The 13,980-nt window shown below is 49.1% G+C and overlaps 1 protein-coding gene across 2 annotated transcripts in view; it reads left to right on the top strand.

The window, feature by feature from the left end:
* The window catches only part of Dapk1 (death associated protein kinase 1), a 150,076-nt gene extending 136,943 nt beyond the window's left edge, over nucleotides 1–13,133 (top strand). For both annotated transcript variants that reach the window (XM_038333400.1, XM_038333399.1), the window contains exons 21-27: nucleotides 279–467; nucleotides 2,251–2,448; nucleotides 3,308–3,446; nucleotides 4,999–5,119; nucleotides 7,298–7,486; nucleotides 10,640–11,868; nucleotides 12,307–13,133. In XM_038333400.1, the coding sequence (XP_038189328.1) occupies nucleotides 279–467; nucleotides 2,251–2,448; nucleotides 3,308–3,446; nucleotides 4,999–5,119; nucleotides 7,298–7,486; nucleotides 10,640–11,868; nucleotides 12,307–12,346 (2,105 nt within the window). In that variant the 3' untranslated portion in view covers nucleotides 12,347–13,133. The remainder of the gene's footprint in view (nucleotides 1–278; nucleotides 468–2,250; nucleotides 2,449–3,307; nucleotides 3,447–4,998; nucleotides 5,120–7,297; nucleotides 7,487–10,639; nucleotides 11,869–12,306) is intronic.
* Nucleotides 13,134–13,980: the final 847 nt, after the last annotated feature.

Here is a 13,980-nt window from a genome sequence, read left to right on the forward strand (position 1 = left end):
CTTCCTCTGATACCTTGTGCCCACAGCCAGCTAACCATATCCACTCCTGTCAAGTGGTGTCCTGGACACGGGTACCGGGCATGAGACTTTCCTGGGGGTCCCCAATGCTCCTGTGAGGCTTGGAAGCTATAGAAAGATATACTGCAATGCGCAAGCATCTAATCCTCCATCCCGTAGCCCCTCCCTTTCCCGAATCCCCGTCTTCCCTCACCGTCCACCTCTCCTCCTCGCCTGCTTCGGGAACCCCACGTCCTGAGTGCTAACCCTTCGGCCCGCAGTCTCGGTGAGCATTAACAACCTGTACCCCGGCTGTGAGAACGTGAGCGTGAGGAGCCGCAGCATGATGTTCGAGCCGGGCCTCACCAAAGGGATGCTGGAAGTGTTCGTGGCTCCGTCCCATCACCTGCACTGCTCGGCCGACGACCAGTCCACCAAGGCCATCGACATCCAGAACGCTTATCTGAACGGTACGCCCCGCCTACCCGGAGGGAAGGAACTGGGGTTTTCCTTTCACGGGGGCTTCAAGTCGTGACCCAAAGGCAGCTTTTGCCAAGCGGTATCTGCTACATCCAAGGAAAGTCCTGTGCAGACTATTGATGGAGCCACTGCTGGCTAACACACTAGAAGCAAAACTACATGGTTGGGAGCTGCCAGCACCTAGCAAAACACTTAGCACCCAGCAGGTGCTTAATAAGTGACAGGTTGGGTGATTAGTACCTTTGGAAAAGCAGAACCCCAGCCTCTTTAGGTGGGGATCTAATGGTGCACACAGCCCCTCATGGTGATGGAGCAAGTTTGAAAAAGTGATGTTTAAAACACTGACATCATGGCTAACACTGGCGCACACATGAGGAATTCTTTGAGTGTTTTGTTGTTGTGTTTGCTTATGAGACCCAGACTTTCAGCCTAGGCGAGCCTCAGTGTAGCACCCCAGACTTCTACCTTCCTCTACCACCACGTGTCAACACCACCCCTCTTAGTATCCCCCCCCCCCACTGTAGAGCGGGATGCTCGTGTCAAGTCGCAAGTAGAAAGCATCATGGCATGGCAGGAGAGGCCGTATGCTGAGAATCCAGAGAGCTGGGATGTGGCCAACTTCTCTTTATAATAACCCACTCTCAAGGCACTAAAGTTAATGAGGTGTTAACATCTACCTGAGGGCCTTGCAGGTGACCACCTCCCATCATGCCCCAGTCTGGGGATGCCCAGAGGGCTTCAGGAGGGATGTGTATGAAAGAGCTGCTGTCCTGTCTGCCATGGGGAGACTTTCAGAAGATAGCAGGATCATGTCAGGTCCAGATGTGTCCAACCCTTCAACACTGTGGCATGACATCATTTATAGGTGTGTTGAATCACATTCCAGCTATACTGGAATGTGGCCCACAGACCACAAGTTAGACACACTGGTGAGGTCCTGTGATTATCTTAATGAAAAACATCACATTACCTGAAGCTGTGATTATCTAACGCCAGCCTAAACGGGAATCACCTAAAATCTGTAACAGCATGGACTGCTGGGTCCTCAGGGCTTCCCCAAGGGTCCATGTCTAAGAGCTCCTGATCCAATGATTAAAGTCCATGTCCCTCCCACCCCCCCATTTCAAACTGTTTTCCCCCAGTGTCCCCGGACAGAGCTGGCCAGGCTACATGAAGAAAGGAGGACTCATATTTGGGCCTCACTCAAAATCCCCACCACAAACCAGGTCTCCAGTGCTGAAAGTTCTATTTCTGGTCCAAGAACTTTCCATACTATGCTGAGCCTCTAATTACAGGGTGTGTGTGTGTGTGTGTGTGTGTGTGTGTATAAAATCATGGGATTATGGGTGTTTGGCTCATTCTCCTGTGGAATCTGACAGGACTGATCTCTTTCCGTGATTGGCTCTCACCCTCTTTATATAATAATATGAAAGGGGAGAGAAATCAAAAGTTTGTTTGTATACACGCACTTCCATGTCTGCATCTGGCCCCACACACCTATAACACACATATATCTGCCGGCAATTTGAAGTAAATACACAGTAGATGCAGCCAAGGTGATCTTAATGAAAACTTTTAGGGGGGAGTCATGTAGGCGTAGATGAGAGGGATAGGCATAGAGCACTGGATGGGGACCTGTGCATAAGGCACTGTGTGCTTACACAGACACATGCCGCAGGCATCACAAGCCCTGTGCAGAGTCCCTAAAATGCTTACAGCCCCTGAAGTTAGGTGGGATGTTTCCTGATTGCAGCCTTTGCTTTCTTTCTGAAGGAGTTGGTGATTTCAGTGTTTGGGAGTTCTCTGGGAACCCCGTGTACTTTTGTTGCTATGACTACTTCGCTGCCAACGACCCCACATCCATCCATGTCATCGTCTTCAGTCTGGAAGAACCCTACGAGATCCAGCTCAACCAAGTGATTTTCTGGCTCAGTTTCTTGAAGTCTCTGGTCCCAGTTGAAGAACCCATAGGTGAGCAAGGTCCTTCCTCCTCTGCTTCTGCAATGCTCTTCTTGGGGTCCTCATGCTGGCCACACTTAGACCGCACAGAATGGGACTCCTAGCTTTGACCTCTCCCAGTTCTGAACCATCCTTGATAGCCCCTTCTCACCCCTGCTCTGATTCATCACCAAGGTGATTCATTATGGCTGAGCGCACCATGGAGTCCTCCGTCCACGGCTCCTGCTCCCTTCTGGAAAGTACCGGGGCATCAGCAGCAGAAGGGGTTATCTTTCCATCTGCAGCCCTGTGAAAAGGCCCAGGTGGCCTGCCTCAGCACGTTGGCTAGAGGGCTCGGCCTCCAACAGGAGCAGCTGTCCCTGGTTCAGGGTGATGCTCAACAGCCATCTTCCTTCGACAGAAAGCCCAGGCTCGTAACATCAGCAGGGCTGATCTCCCAGAGGATGTAGTTTTGCCTCTTCTTTCTCCTTTGCCACATCTCTTTTAAAACACTCCTGTGAGCAGAGGCCGTGCCTGTGTGAGTTGGAGACTGCTTGTCTTTGGGCTTTCTCCAGTGTGTGGTCGCATTCAGAAGGCTTTTTGTTCCCGTGAAAGCTGTCCCTGGTTGCAAATGTCCCCCTCACATGTGGTCTCTTTAAGGGAGCCCCTGAGAGCAGCTTTTTATGCTGCAGTCTGCCCTTGTCTCTGCTGAGAACTCTAGCGGAGGATCAGGACCAGAGGCCACACTCCCTAGTCCCGTCCTCTAGCCTGTGGGCAGGTTGTAATCACCTGCACAGGGGGTCTAGGCATGAGGCCAGCACTTTCCCTCTGGGGCAGGAGAAACCAGCCAGGGAGGAGATCAGACTCTCAAAGGGTGCACTTTTTCCCTCAGCCTTTGGAGGCAAGCTGAAGAACCCGCTCCGAGTTGTCCTGGTGGCCACACATGCTGACATCATGAACATCCCTCGGCCTGCTGGAGGCGAGTTTGGATATGATAAGGATATATCCTTGCTGAAAGAGATCAGGAACAGGTGAGCGCAGCCCACGGGGGTGGGGGCATGGGGTGAGCATCTGAACTGAGGAACTGGGTCGGGTGAGAGGATGCAGCAGAGGACATGTGGCCATGCTCGGGTGGGGTGGGGTGAAGGAACTTCCCACTTTGAGAGATCTTTTGCTGAACTTTTCGTTTTCATCAAAGCAATGAGTACTAATTACACAGGTAACACACCTGGCTAGATGCAAACAGAACATGGTAAAAAGGCCACAGACCCGCTTTCACCTTCTCACCTTCTCACCCAGCACCTCTACACAGAGGTGACTTCCATTCTCAGGCTTTCGGGATTTACATGGGTAGAGGCACTCCGGTCTGTATTTCCCAACGTGTCAATTGCAGATACCCACTGGATTATAACTTAGGTTAACATCCAGCTCCATCATGGGGTAGGTTGGGATGGGATGGAACAGAACAGAAGAGAAAAGATCCGAGTGCCTTCCTGTTGAGTATTATCTATAAGACCCTTGTTTCTCCTATAAAGGACTGGAGGTAAATATAACTTTTTACTTAGACTCTGTTGGTAATTTTCATTGCTGTAGCGATACACCTGAAGTTGGGTAGCTAATAAAAGAAGATGCTCTTAGCTAAGAGCTTAGGATGCGCTTCCTGGTGGGTGGCATCATGGTGGACAATGTGTAAGGATAGGAATTCAGGGAGGGATTTTGAATTAGGCTCTCTTGACACTTCACAGACCTCCTGGAAGCTACCGTAATCCTTGGCATGGCAGCACCCCTGAAACTGCAGCGTTTAGTTAAGCCTGATTTCTTAAAGGCCCCATTACACACATCACCTCTCTGGGGACAGACAGACCACATTTATTTCGTAGCATGTTCCATAGAACATGTTCTATGAACAAGCGTGGACTTAGCAGCTGGAAAGACGGCTGCTCTTCCAGGGTACCTGAGTTTGGTTCCCAGCACCCACACATATAGTTCACAACAGCCTGTAACTCCAGTTCTAGGGGACCCAATGCCCTCTTGTGCAGGTGGCATACACACAGAGACACATATACATAAATTTTAAAAAAATGAATCATTAAAGCATAAAGTCTGACCTTGCAGTTTTTTGTAACATGCTGGCCCTCGGATCTTGATTATCAACTAGAGATGCGGCCTGCTTTCCCCCTGGTGTGAGAAGAGGCGTATGTGAATAGTTTTAGAGCCGAGGTGTGACTCCCTTGTCCTGTTTGATCTTAGCCCCTCCCTCAGCAGCATTCTCTGCTCTTCGGAAAGTGAACACCCCAGCCTCTGCATCAGTAGGCTCTGACATCTTTCTGCCTTCTCTTTCTCTACCTGCCCTGAAACCCCAGACTCCCGCTTATATGATCAAAAGAGCACACTGACTTCCCACACACAGCGTCCAAAGGGACCAGCAGAGTTCACCCAACAGCAGGGACAGAGAGCTTCAGAGTCACTAGGGTCCTCCCTGCTTCCCTACCATCAGCCTCTGGGGCTAGTGGCAACCCAGCCCCCTGCACAGGAACACCTAAGGTCGAACCAGAGCTGATGCGGCTCCTGCTTTGTCCATAGGTTCGGGAATGACCTCCATGTCTCAAATAAGCTGTTTGTGCTGGATGCGGGGGCTTCTGGGTCTAAGGACATCAAGGTTCTTCGGAATCACCTGCAAGAAATACGGAGTCAGATTGTCTCGGTGAGTACACATGGAGGTACCTGGACTCCACCGTGGAGATGCCAGCCTTGACCAAGGAGTTGATCCCACTGTACTGCCCTCACTTCGGTTTGATTTTCCTGGGGATAGGCTGACAGTAGGAGCCAGGACTAAGGTCTGTATGCAAGTGATGTCCTCCGGTTACTCTGGGGGAGGCAGGAAGAGAGAGAAACAGACAAGGCAGGAGACAGAGGGTTGTTAGGGGCAACAGCTACCACTCCAGGATGTATCAAGTTCTTTAAATATGACATTTCTTTATATAAATTACACCAGCAATTTTAGTTTGTTTTATTTTAGTATGTGTAACAAATTCAGATAAGAAAAATAGCCACTAACAAAATTAACCAAAGGATATGTGCTAACAGATGCGAACATATTAGACTGTGTTTGCATCGCAGGTAAAATATGAAGGGAGTGTTGCATTTTCCCCAAATGTAATACAGTTCTACCCAGAATCTGAGTGGGACAGAGGGCATTGGGATGTTCATCTTGAAATGGAAATGGAAGAAGACAACAGGTTTCACCGGGTTTATAATTAAAACCGTTAAGAGCAGCTTAGACGTTGTCCCCAGGGGTCACAGTGTCCACAGACATTCGCTAGCAAACAGAGAAGCTGAGCTGAAGAGATGGCTGAGTTTGTAAGTGCTCCCTCTGTGTACAACATGATGTCTGGATCCTTAGCATCCTTAGAAAAGCCAAGCATGAAGGGGCACACCTGTACCCCAACCCGTGTGCGGGGGAAGCGGGGAAGTTAGAGGCAGGAGGATGCCAGAAGCTTGCTGGTTGGCTACTTCAGTCAATCATTTCGTCCCAGGTTCAGTGAGGGACCCTGTGTCAAAAAGTGAGGTGAAGAGCAATTGAGGAAGACAGTAGGCATGTATGTAGGCATACACGTGTGCGCAAGCATTGCGTGCACATACAAGAACACGTAGTAGAACACAGGTAGAGGAGACTCTCATTATTAAGAAGAGGGGGAGAAATAAAAAATATTATTTCATTTTAACAGAAAATGTGACCTAATAAACTGGCAAGTTGGTTGTCTACTCGGGATGAAATACATTGGACGATCCAGCTCATGGCATAGCCCCAAAGTGGGTGACTCAAGCTTATCCGTGCACACATGTAGAGCAATAAACACCATGAATGGGGATTCTGGAGAGTGTTTTTAAAATAACTGGGGACTTGAGGAATCCTTCTAAAGGTTTTCCAAGGAATTATACCCCTTTGGAAACCAGTCTATCTTTCCTCATCAGAGAAAGTCTTGCAGTAGAAAATGATACCCAGAAGAGGGAGGTGTCAGTACCTGTGACAGATGGAGGGTTCCCTAGAGAGAGGCTGCTAAAGATCAGAAGACGTCAGCTCCCCTGGAACAGCAGTTATGTTGATGCCGTTGATGTTAATGCTGGGTATGGAGTCCTGTCCTCTGCAAGCGCAGCAAACTCTCTAAACCCCAGAGCCGTTTCTCCAGCTCCCAGTTTTGCATTTTTTTAAAAATAAGGAGTGCAACTTAGGTGACATAAGATGCGGTTTCGTGTCCCTGGTAGTGTAACACTGGTAGTGTAACACTGGTAGTGTAACACACCTCTGTGCTGTATGACTTCCCATTAGGAGGGTGTGGGATTATATTGATGTGAAGCATATTTTATAGCTTGGCTTCTTTAACCAGCTTGGCTGGCGAGAGAATAATCTCATGCCAACAACTGCTATTGGCTATTGCTCTAAGGCTATTCCATCAGCAGACCCCAGGAATCCACCCCATGCTGATAGAATTCTCATTCTCTGCCACACTCTGTGCATAACCTTACTGTTTCTAAGATGGCTACCTAACTAGTGAGCGAGGAAAGGGATAGAGAGAGAAGCCAGAAGCAAGGGCAGATCTGAGTGCAGCCTTAGGTACTGGAAAACGTGAGTCAAGTCCATCGTCCCTAAAATACTGTTGTGAGGACACATCATCTCTTACACATAAAGCTGCTGTCAAATCCCTCGTGTCTGATTATTAGATTATGCCTGGAGACAACCCTCAGTTAGCAATAGACTCCATCACTGAGCCAGTAAAGCACTGACTCCTCTGGGTATGAACAGCGTGGATAAATGATGTCTCTCCTGGGCTCCCAGAGCTTCAGCTGCGCAGCGGCTAATCTGTCCTACTTGCCTGTCCAGGGCTGCCCTCCCATGACCCACCTGTGTGAGAAGATCATCTCAACGCTGCCCTCCTGGCGGAAACTCAATGGACCAAACCAGCTGATGTCGCTGCAGCAGTTCGTGTACGATGTGCAGGACCAGCTGAACCCCCTGGCCTCTGAGGATGACCTCAGGCGCATCGCTCAGCAGCTGCACAGCACGGGCGAGGTGAGGGCGGAGGGTGGGTGAGCTCCCATTGGTAGAGGAGAAAGGACCCTGCTACCTGTGGTCTCTCATCCCACAAGGCTCTCTTCACCCTGCCAAGTGGTCAGAATCAAGGCCTGGTCTTTCTGGGGTTTGGGGCTCTTTCAAGGACTTGAACTAACGGCTCGCCTGATTGACATACACATCACAAGAATAGTTTTTTTTTCAAAGCGAAGCAGCAGTGCAGATCAGAAAGAAACACACTGACCAGATTGACAGCAGGTCACAGAGGTGAGGATGGTCAAGAGCCTGGGTCTTCTTTATGAGGCCTGAAAGAGGGTAAGTCTGCTTACAAAGAGCAAAGTTTGGGAGGTTCTCTATTTTAATTGACAGGTTTAGGTTATGTAAGCTTGGCTCAATGTGAATGTCCCTTTCTGTGATGCCACCTGATTTTTGTCATGTGCATGCCCAATATATGCATAGGTATAACATGATCAATAAGGGTTTTTTTTTTTCCTTGACAACAGTTTTCCTTTTTGTTACTGCATCAAAACTGGTTCAGGCTGTATCTGGCTCTCCTATTATACCCTGACATGAGTAGATTGAATAGAATATGTTTGATGGTTGTTAAAAGGAGAGACTTATTCCATTGTTCAGTGTGTGTGTGCTCACACGCATGCATGTGTGTATGGTGCGCGTGCATGTGATTAGCTTGATAGGCATTGGGGTCCTAGGATGTTAACAGACTGCTAGGTGTGTTGTTTGGAGTGGAATGTGTGTGCATCTCAGGCTATCAGTTGCATTATTTGAAGCAAGATGTATGCAAAGCTCACAGGTAGGAGTAATTCCTTTCTATCAATGACTGGTCTGTTTCCTTTGGTTTGCTGCTGTCTTCTAGACCCCATTAGTTAGCACTCTTGTCCTGGGTCATTGGGTCTCTCTTGCCCCCTCAACCACCTACTAATTCCCTTTTTTTCCTGGCAGCTCTAGGCTGGCTGCTCTGAGGGAACAGAGAGGCCCTGGCTGTGGACGTGGTCCTGGGTTGACAAATACTAAGAAAAACTCATGAGGTGTCATCCTGACAGTGTCTGTGGACAGGAAGACACTCTAAGTCAGGACCCCTCAGCAAGCACAGCCACCAGAAATGACAGAAATTAACTCTCGACTGCGTGGCACTTAGCCCAGTATGGAAACGGTTCTGACTGCATCCTGAATGCCTGTCCCCAGAAAATGGGGGCCTTTGCCTGCCTCCTCTTTCCTATGAAGTCGAGTGGCCACGTGAGCTAGGCTGTGTCAAGAGCAGCAGTAGCGATTATTAACAGTTAGAAGCATCTGGGGATATCGAAAACCGCTGAGTTCATTGGCTTTGTCAGCTTGCATTTGTCAGAGCTGTGTGGGTGCCACCTTAAGGCTTGCATTTGAGTTGTGTGGGTATCATGTCAGGGTCTGCATTTGTCTGAGTGGTGTGGGTATCGTGTCAGGGTCTGCATTTGTCTGAGTTGTGTGGGTATCATGTCAGGGTCTGCATTTGTCTGAGTTGTGTATTCTTGAAACTAATACTGAATCTAGAGCTAGTGACCCGGAAGGACCTCAAACAATAGGGCCAGCTGATTGGCTGACTGACTGGCCGTAATGTAAAGTAACCGAATGCAGGGAAGAAGACAGGAACAGGGTGAAGGCATTTAGATGTTTAGACATAAAAGGCAGCTTTCCCATGAGAATAAACTTTCTACTTTGATAAGATACTTTTACCTCCTGGTTTTTGACCAGACATTTTCAAAGTCGCGATGTAGGATCTCCTTAGTTTCATATCACATCCCCTCTCCCCTTGACCTTGAGACTTTAGGCAACAAAGAGGAAAAAAAAAGAGAGCAAAGGAAAGGAAAGCTCGTGGTGGGGCCAGTTCTACGAGGCTGAAGCCTTCTTAAGTCTGGTTATGAACTACTAGCTCCTTAGTTTCCTCCTGCATGGGTCAGGCTTTGTTTTTCTCAACCTTAAAGAAATAGCGAAGTTAGTTAAGGCAAAATGAGGCCAAAGGCCCAAGAAGCTGCACCAGGGCAGTGGCGCCCCGTGGCCAGCAGGTGGAGCCAGAGGCCCCTGCAGTGAAAGCCCACCTGGGAACGCCACTATTAGACTAACCTTTAAGGGCCAGGAAGGAAAACGTGATTTCTGGCTTGGCTTTGTTTTCGTCCCACATCTTTTTCTCTAGCTTTTGGGCTTTTAAAGAAATAGGCATACTGGTCGATATCTGGTATCATTCTTGTCCCCTCTTTCAGTTGAAGGGTTAGCATAGGGACAGATTTATAACAAATTTACACACACACACACACACACACACACAAGGTTTTTGTTGTTGTTTTTAAGTGTCTTTAAGCTTTATATTGTTTTAGTACGTTAATTAAAATTTTCTGGACCTTTTTCTTAGAAAGTTCCATCACTATGGAAGCTAGGCGTCATGGGGTATGCTTGTAATCCTAGCCCTCAGAAAGCTGAGGCAAGAAGATGAAGAATTTAAGTCCTGCCTGGGCCACACAGTGACACCTTGTCTCAGACAAACAGAAAGATACTACCACAGAACCACACCTTCTCAACTGGCATTGACCGAGTCTTTATATTCTGGCTCCTTTGCCTCCTTTCTTTCAGCCACACTTCATTGTAAATCATGGCGTGTCTCCATAGACAAGGTTGTTCCCATGCAAAGCTCAGGAAAACACATGATCACAATCCTGTGTTCATGTGTACACGGCCCTGATTCAGGACAGTGGCTGAGTTTACGGTCTTCGTCCAAGGGTCTCCATTTGCCTTGATAATCCTTTTGATAGCTTCCTTTATTAATTTGTGGGCTCTCCTAGACTCGGGTTCCATCAGAAGCCAGTCTTTTTGTCTTCTTCTCTCACTTTCTTTCCCCGTCTCCCTCCTGTGTTTATTTGTTGCTTTGGGTTGTTACTACTTTTGCCTCTGTCTTTACATACTTTTGATTTTTCCCTCCATGGGCCACTCTTCTGGGAAACCCCCCCTCTGATGCTCTTGAACCACCTTAGGGCAGGGCTCAGGGGTGGCTTTAGAGATGGATCCATGCTGCAGAGTGTGTATTTCCCCCACTGAGCTCTGGGTGATAAGCGTCTCTGGCCCGGGTGCCCTTTCCCTCTGGTGACTTTAAGTTGTCGCCTCCGGCAGATCAACATCATGCAGAGTGAGACGGTTCAGGACGTGCTGCTGCTCGACCCTCGATGGCTCTGTACCAATGTCCTGGGGAAGCTGCTCTCTGTGGAGACCCCGCGGGCCCTACACCATTACCGGGGCCGTTATACCACAGAAGACATCCAGCGCCTGGTCCCCGACAGCGACGTGGAGGAGCTGCTACAGATACTGGATGCCATGGACATCTGTGCCCGGGACCTGAGCAGTGGGACGATGGTGGATGTTCCCGCTCTGATCAAGACAGACAGCCTGCAGCGCTCCTGGGCGGATGAGGAGGATGAGGTGATGGTGTACGGCGGCGTGCGCATCGTCCCCGTGGAGCACCTCACTCCCTTCCCCTGTGGCATCTTTCACAAGGTTCAGGTTAACCTGTGCCGGTGGGTCCACCAGCAAAGTGCCGAGGGTGACGCCGACATCCGCCTGTGGGTGAGCGGCTGCAGGATCGCCAACCGCGGCGCCGAGCTGTTGGTGCTGCTGGTCAACCACGGCCAGGGCATCGAGGTTCAGGTGCGTGGGCTGGAGACGGAGAAGATCAAGTGCTGCCTCCTGCTGGACTCGGTGTGCAGCACCATCGAGAACGTCATGGCCACCACCTTGCCGGGGTTGTTGACGGTAAAGCACTACCTGAGCCCCCAGCAGCTGCGGGAGCACCATGAACCGGTCATGGTCTACCAGCCCCGAGACTTCTTCCGCGCTCAGACCCTGAAGGAGAGCTCCCTTACCAACACCATGGGAGGGTACAAGGAGAGCTTCAGCAGCATCACCTGCTTCGGGTGTCACGACGTCTACTCTCAGGCCAGTCTCGGCATGGACATCCACGCGTCAGACCTGAGTCTGCTAACCCGGAGGAAACTGAGCCGTCTGCTTGACCCACCCGACCCCATGGGGAAGGACTGGTGCCTTCTGGCCATGAACTTGGGCCTCCCGGACATGGTGGCCAAGCACAACGTCAGCACCAGGTCGCCTAGGGATTTCCTTCCCAGCCCAGCGCATGCCTTGCTGCAGGAATGGACCTCCTACCCCGAGAGTACGGTCGGCATCCTCATATCCAAACTCCGGGAGCTGGGGCGCCGAGATGCTGCGGACTTCTTACTGAAGGCCTCCTCCGTGTTCAAGATCAACCTCGATGGCAATGGCCAGGAGGCCTACGCCTCAAGCTGTAACAGTGGCACCTCGTACAATTCCATTAGCTCGGTGGTGTCCCGGTGAGGGCAGCCTTGGCTCGGGCAGGGTCTTTATGGACTGAGATGCAAGGGTGGTGGTGGTGGGGCTCCCCATCCTTCTCAACGCATTCCTTCTGCTTCTGAAGACACCCCATCCTGTTCCTTGCTTCCCCACCTCCATTCCCCTCCCTCTCACGCAGTCAAGAGCAGACCACATCCTTCTCTTTGGCCACGCGGGAAGCTAGTGCCCCTCCTATCAGTGTTTTGGACTCCATCTCTCGTCCTCTAATACCTTGCTTCTTACTCATAATTTTATTGGAATTCCAAACTTTCAATGAAAAAAAAAATTTTAAAGTCCCTTACTGATTATCCCCCTTTTTTTAAAAAAAAGAGAAAGGAACAGACATTTATCCGCAATGTGTATTTCTTACTTTTCCTCTGCTGTAGCAGCTGCTCAGCCTATCTCTTTTATATTTGTAGGAGAGGCTCCCATGCCTGGACCCCACTGTATGATTTATAAACAGACAATATGTGAGTGCCTTTTGCAGAAGAGGGTGTGTTGAAATCGTCTGAGTCAGCCCGGCGCTGTCACCAAGGAAATGCTACCTCTCTGTCCCTTGCTGTGTGCTGATCATCGCCAGAGGTGCTTCACCCTGAGTTGTTGGTTTTGGTTTGGTATTCTCCTCCCCCCCTTTTTTTTTCTAGGGAGGGGGCTCTGTGTTTCATTTGGCAAGGAAAAGAGGAAAAAGGAATCCTCCCCCAGAGTATTCATGGCCAGTGTTGCTGTAAGAAGACATTTTTTAAGTTGCTTTTGTTAAGACATCCGTGTGAACATACATGTACATGAAACCTGCCGACCGTCATGCCTCACCGCTCCCTCCCATCTCAGGTAGAAGGTTGACACAGTGTAGGGTTATGGAGACCCGTGTTAAGAATTCCGAAGACCCCCAGCTCATAATCTGTGGCAGTCCGTTGTCGTTGGCGCATAGCAGATGGGTCCTATGTTGAGATCCTGGTTTGATCACTTCCTGTACTTGAAGTCTGAAAGAGAAAGAAAAGAGAAGAAACAAGTTTTCTTGAGGTGATTGAGATTGTGATCGAATTTTAAATCACTATGAGGGAACATGTTTTAATTCTGTCCTGAGAAGCATGTAACGTTACCGTATCATCTGTACATATATATATGCACTATGTATATACATATATATTAATACTGGTATTTTTACTTAATCTATAAGATGTCGTAAAAGAATTAAGTTTGTTTTTTTCTTTTGTTTTATAAATAAACTGTTGCGTATTGCATTTGATTGGTTAGTCCTTGATTCAGAAAAATTTGTTCTCACATAAGTTTGGCTCCCAGTGTTCTGTACCACGTCACCAACTAATCTACAATGCAGACAATCTTTAACTAACCTTCAGCCCTTGGAAAGTGCTATACTTGGTCTAGGTGCTTCTTTATTTATAAAATTAGATGACATAGTCCTTAGTCAGGACGGAGGTCCTTGTCTTCGGTGACTCCTCTGGCCAGAGTTGAACCAGGAAGATCCCCTGAAAAGATGTCAAGGAGTAACCGTCACCTTTTTTAGTAGCTGGCATCTGAGATGCTTCCCGAATGATCCATAAAGGTTTGGGTCCCCATCATGGTACTACTGGAAGATGCCAGAGCTGTTAGCCTGTGCCTAACCACGTGTGTAGGTATGTGCCTGTAATCCAACCACTTAAGGGGTACAGGCAGGAGGATTAGAGGCTCAAGGTCACCTTGGACACGTCAGGAGTCGATGCCAGCTTCGGCTACTTGAGCTCCTTCCTCAGCTGGTGAAAGGAGACCTGGAGGACAGTTGAGTGAGGAAGAGAGCTTGTTCCGCAAGCGTGAAGACCTGAGTGGGAATCCCTAGCATCCACTTAGCCAACCCCAGCACTGAGGGTCAGAGACGGGTGCTCTCTGCATGTGTCCCGTTATGGTCTCCCATCTTAGCATTGTCCAGAACAGTGGAGCCAACCGACCATAACCTAAACTTCCAGATCAACAAAATAAACCTTTACTCTGTATAAGTTGAGTATCTTAGTTATTTGCTATGGTAACAAGAAACTGATGGACACACACCTTCACAGGCAAGAGGGATCCTTGGGAAACTTTTGGAATACCCCTAGTGG

The sequence above is a fragment of the Arvicola amphibius genome, chromosome 6 (assembly GCF_903992535.2).
Source record: "Arvicola amphibius chromosome 6, mArvAmp1.2, whole genome shotgun sequence".
Lineage (NCBI taxonomy): Eukaryota > Metazoa > Chordata > Mammalia > Rodentia > Cricetidae > Arvicola > Arvicola amphibius.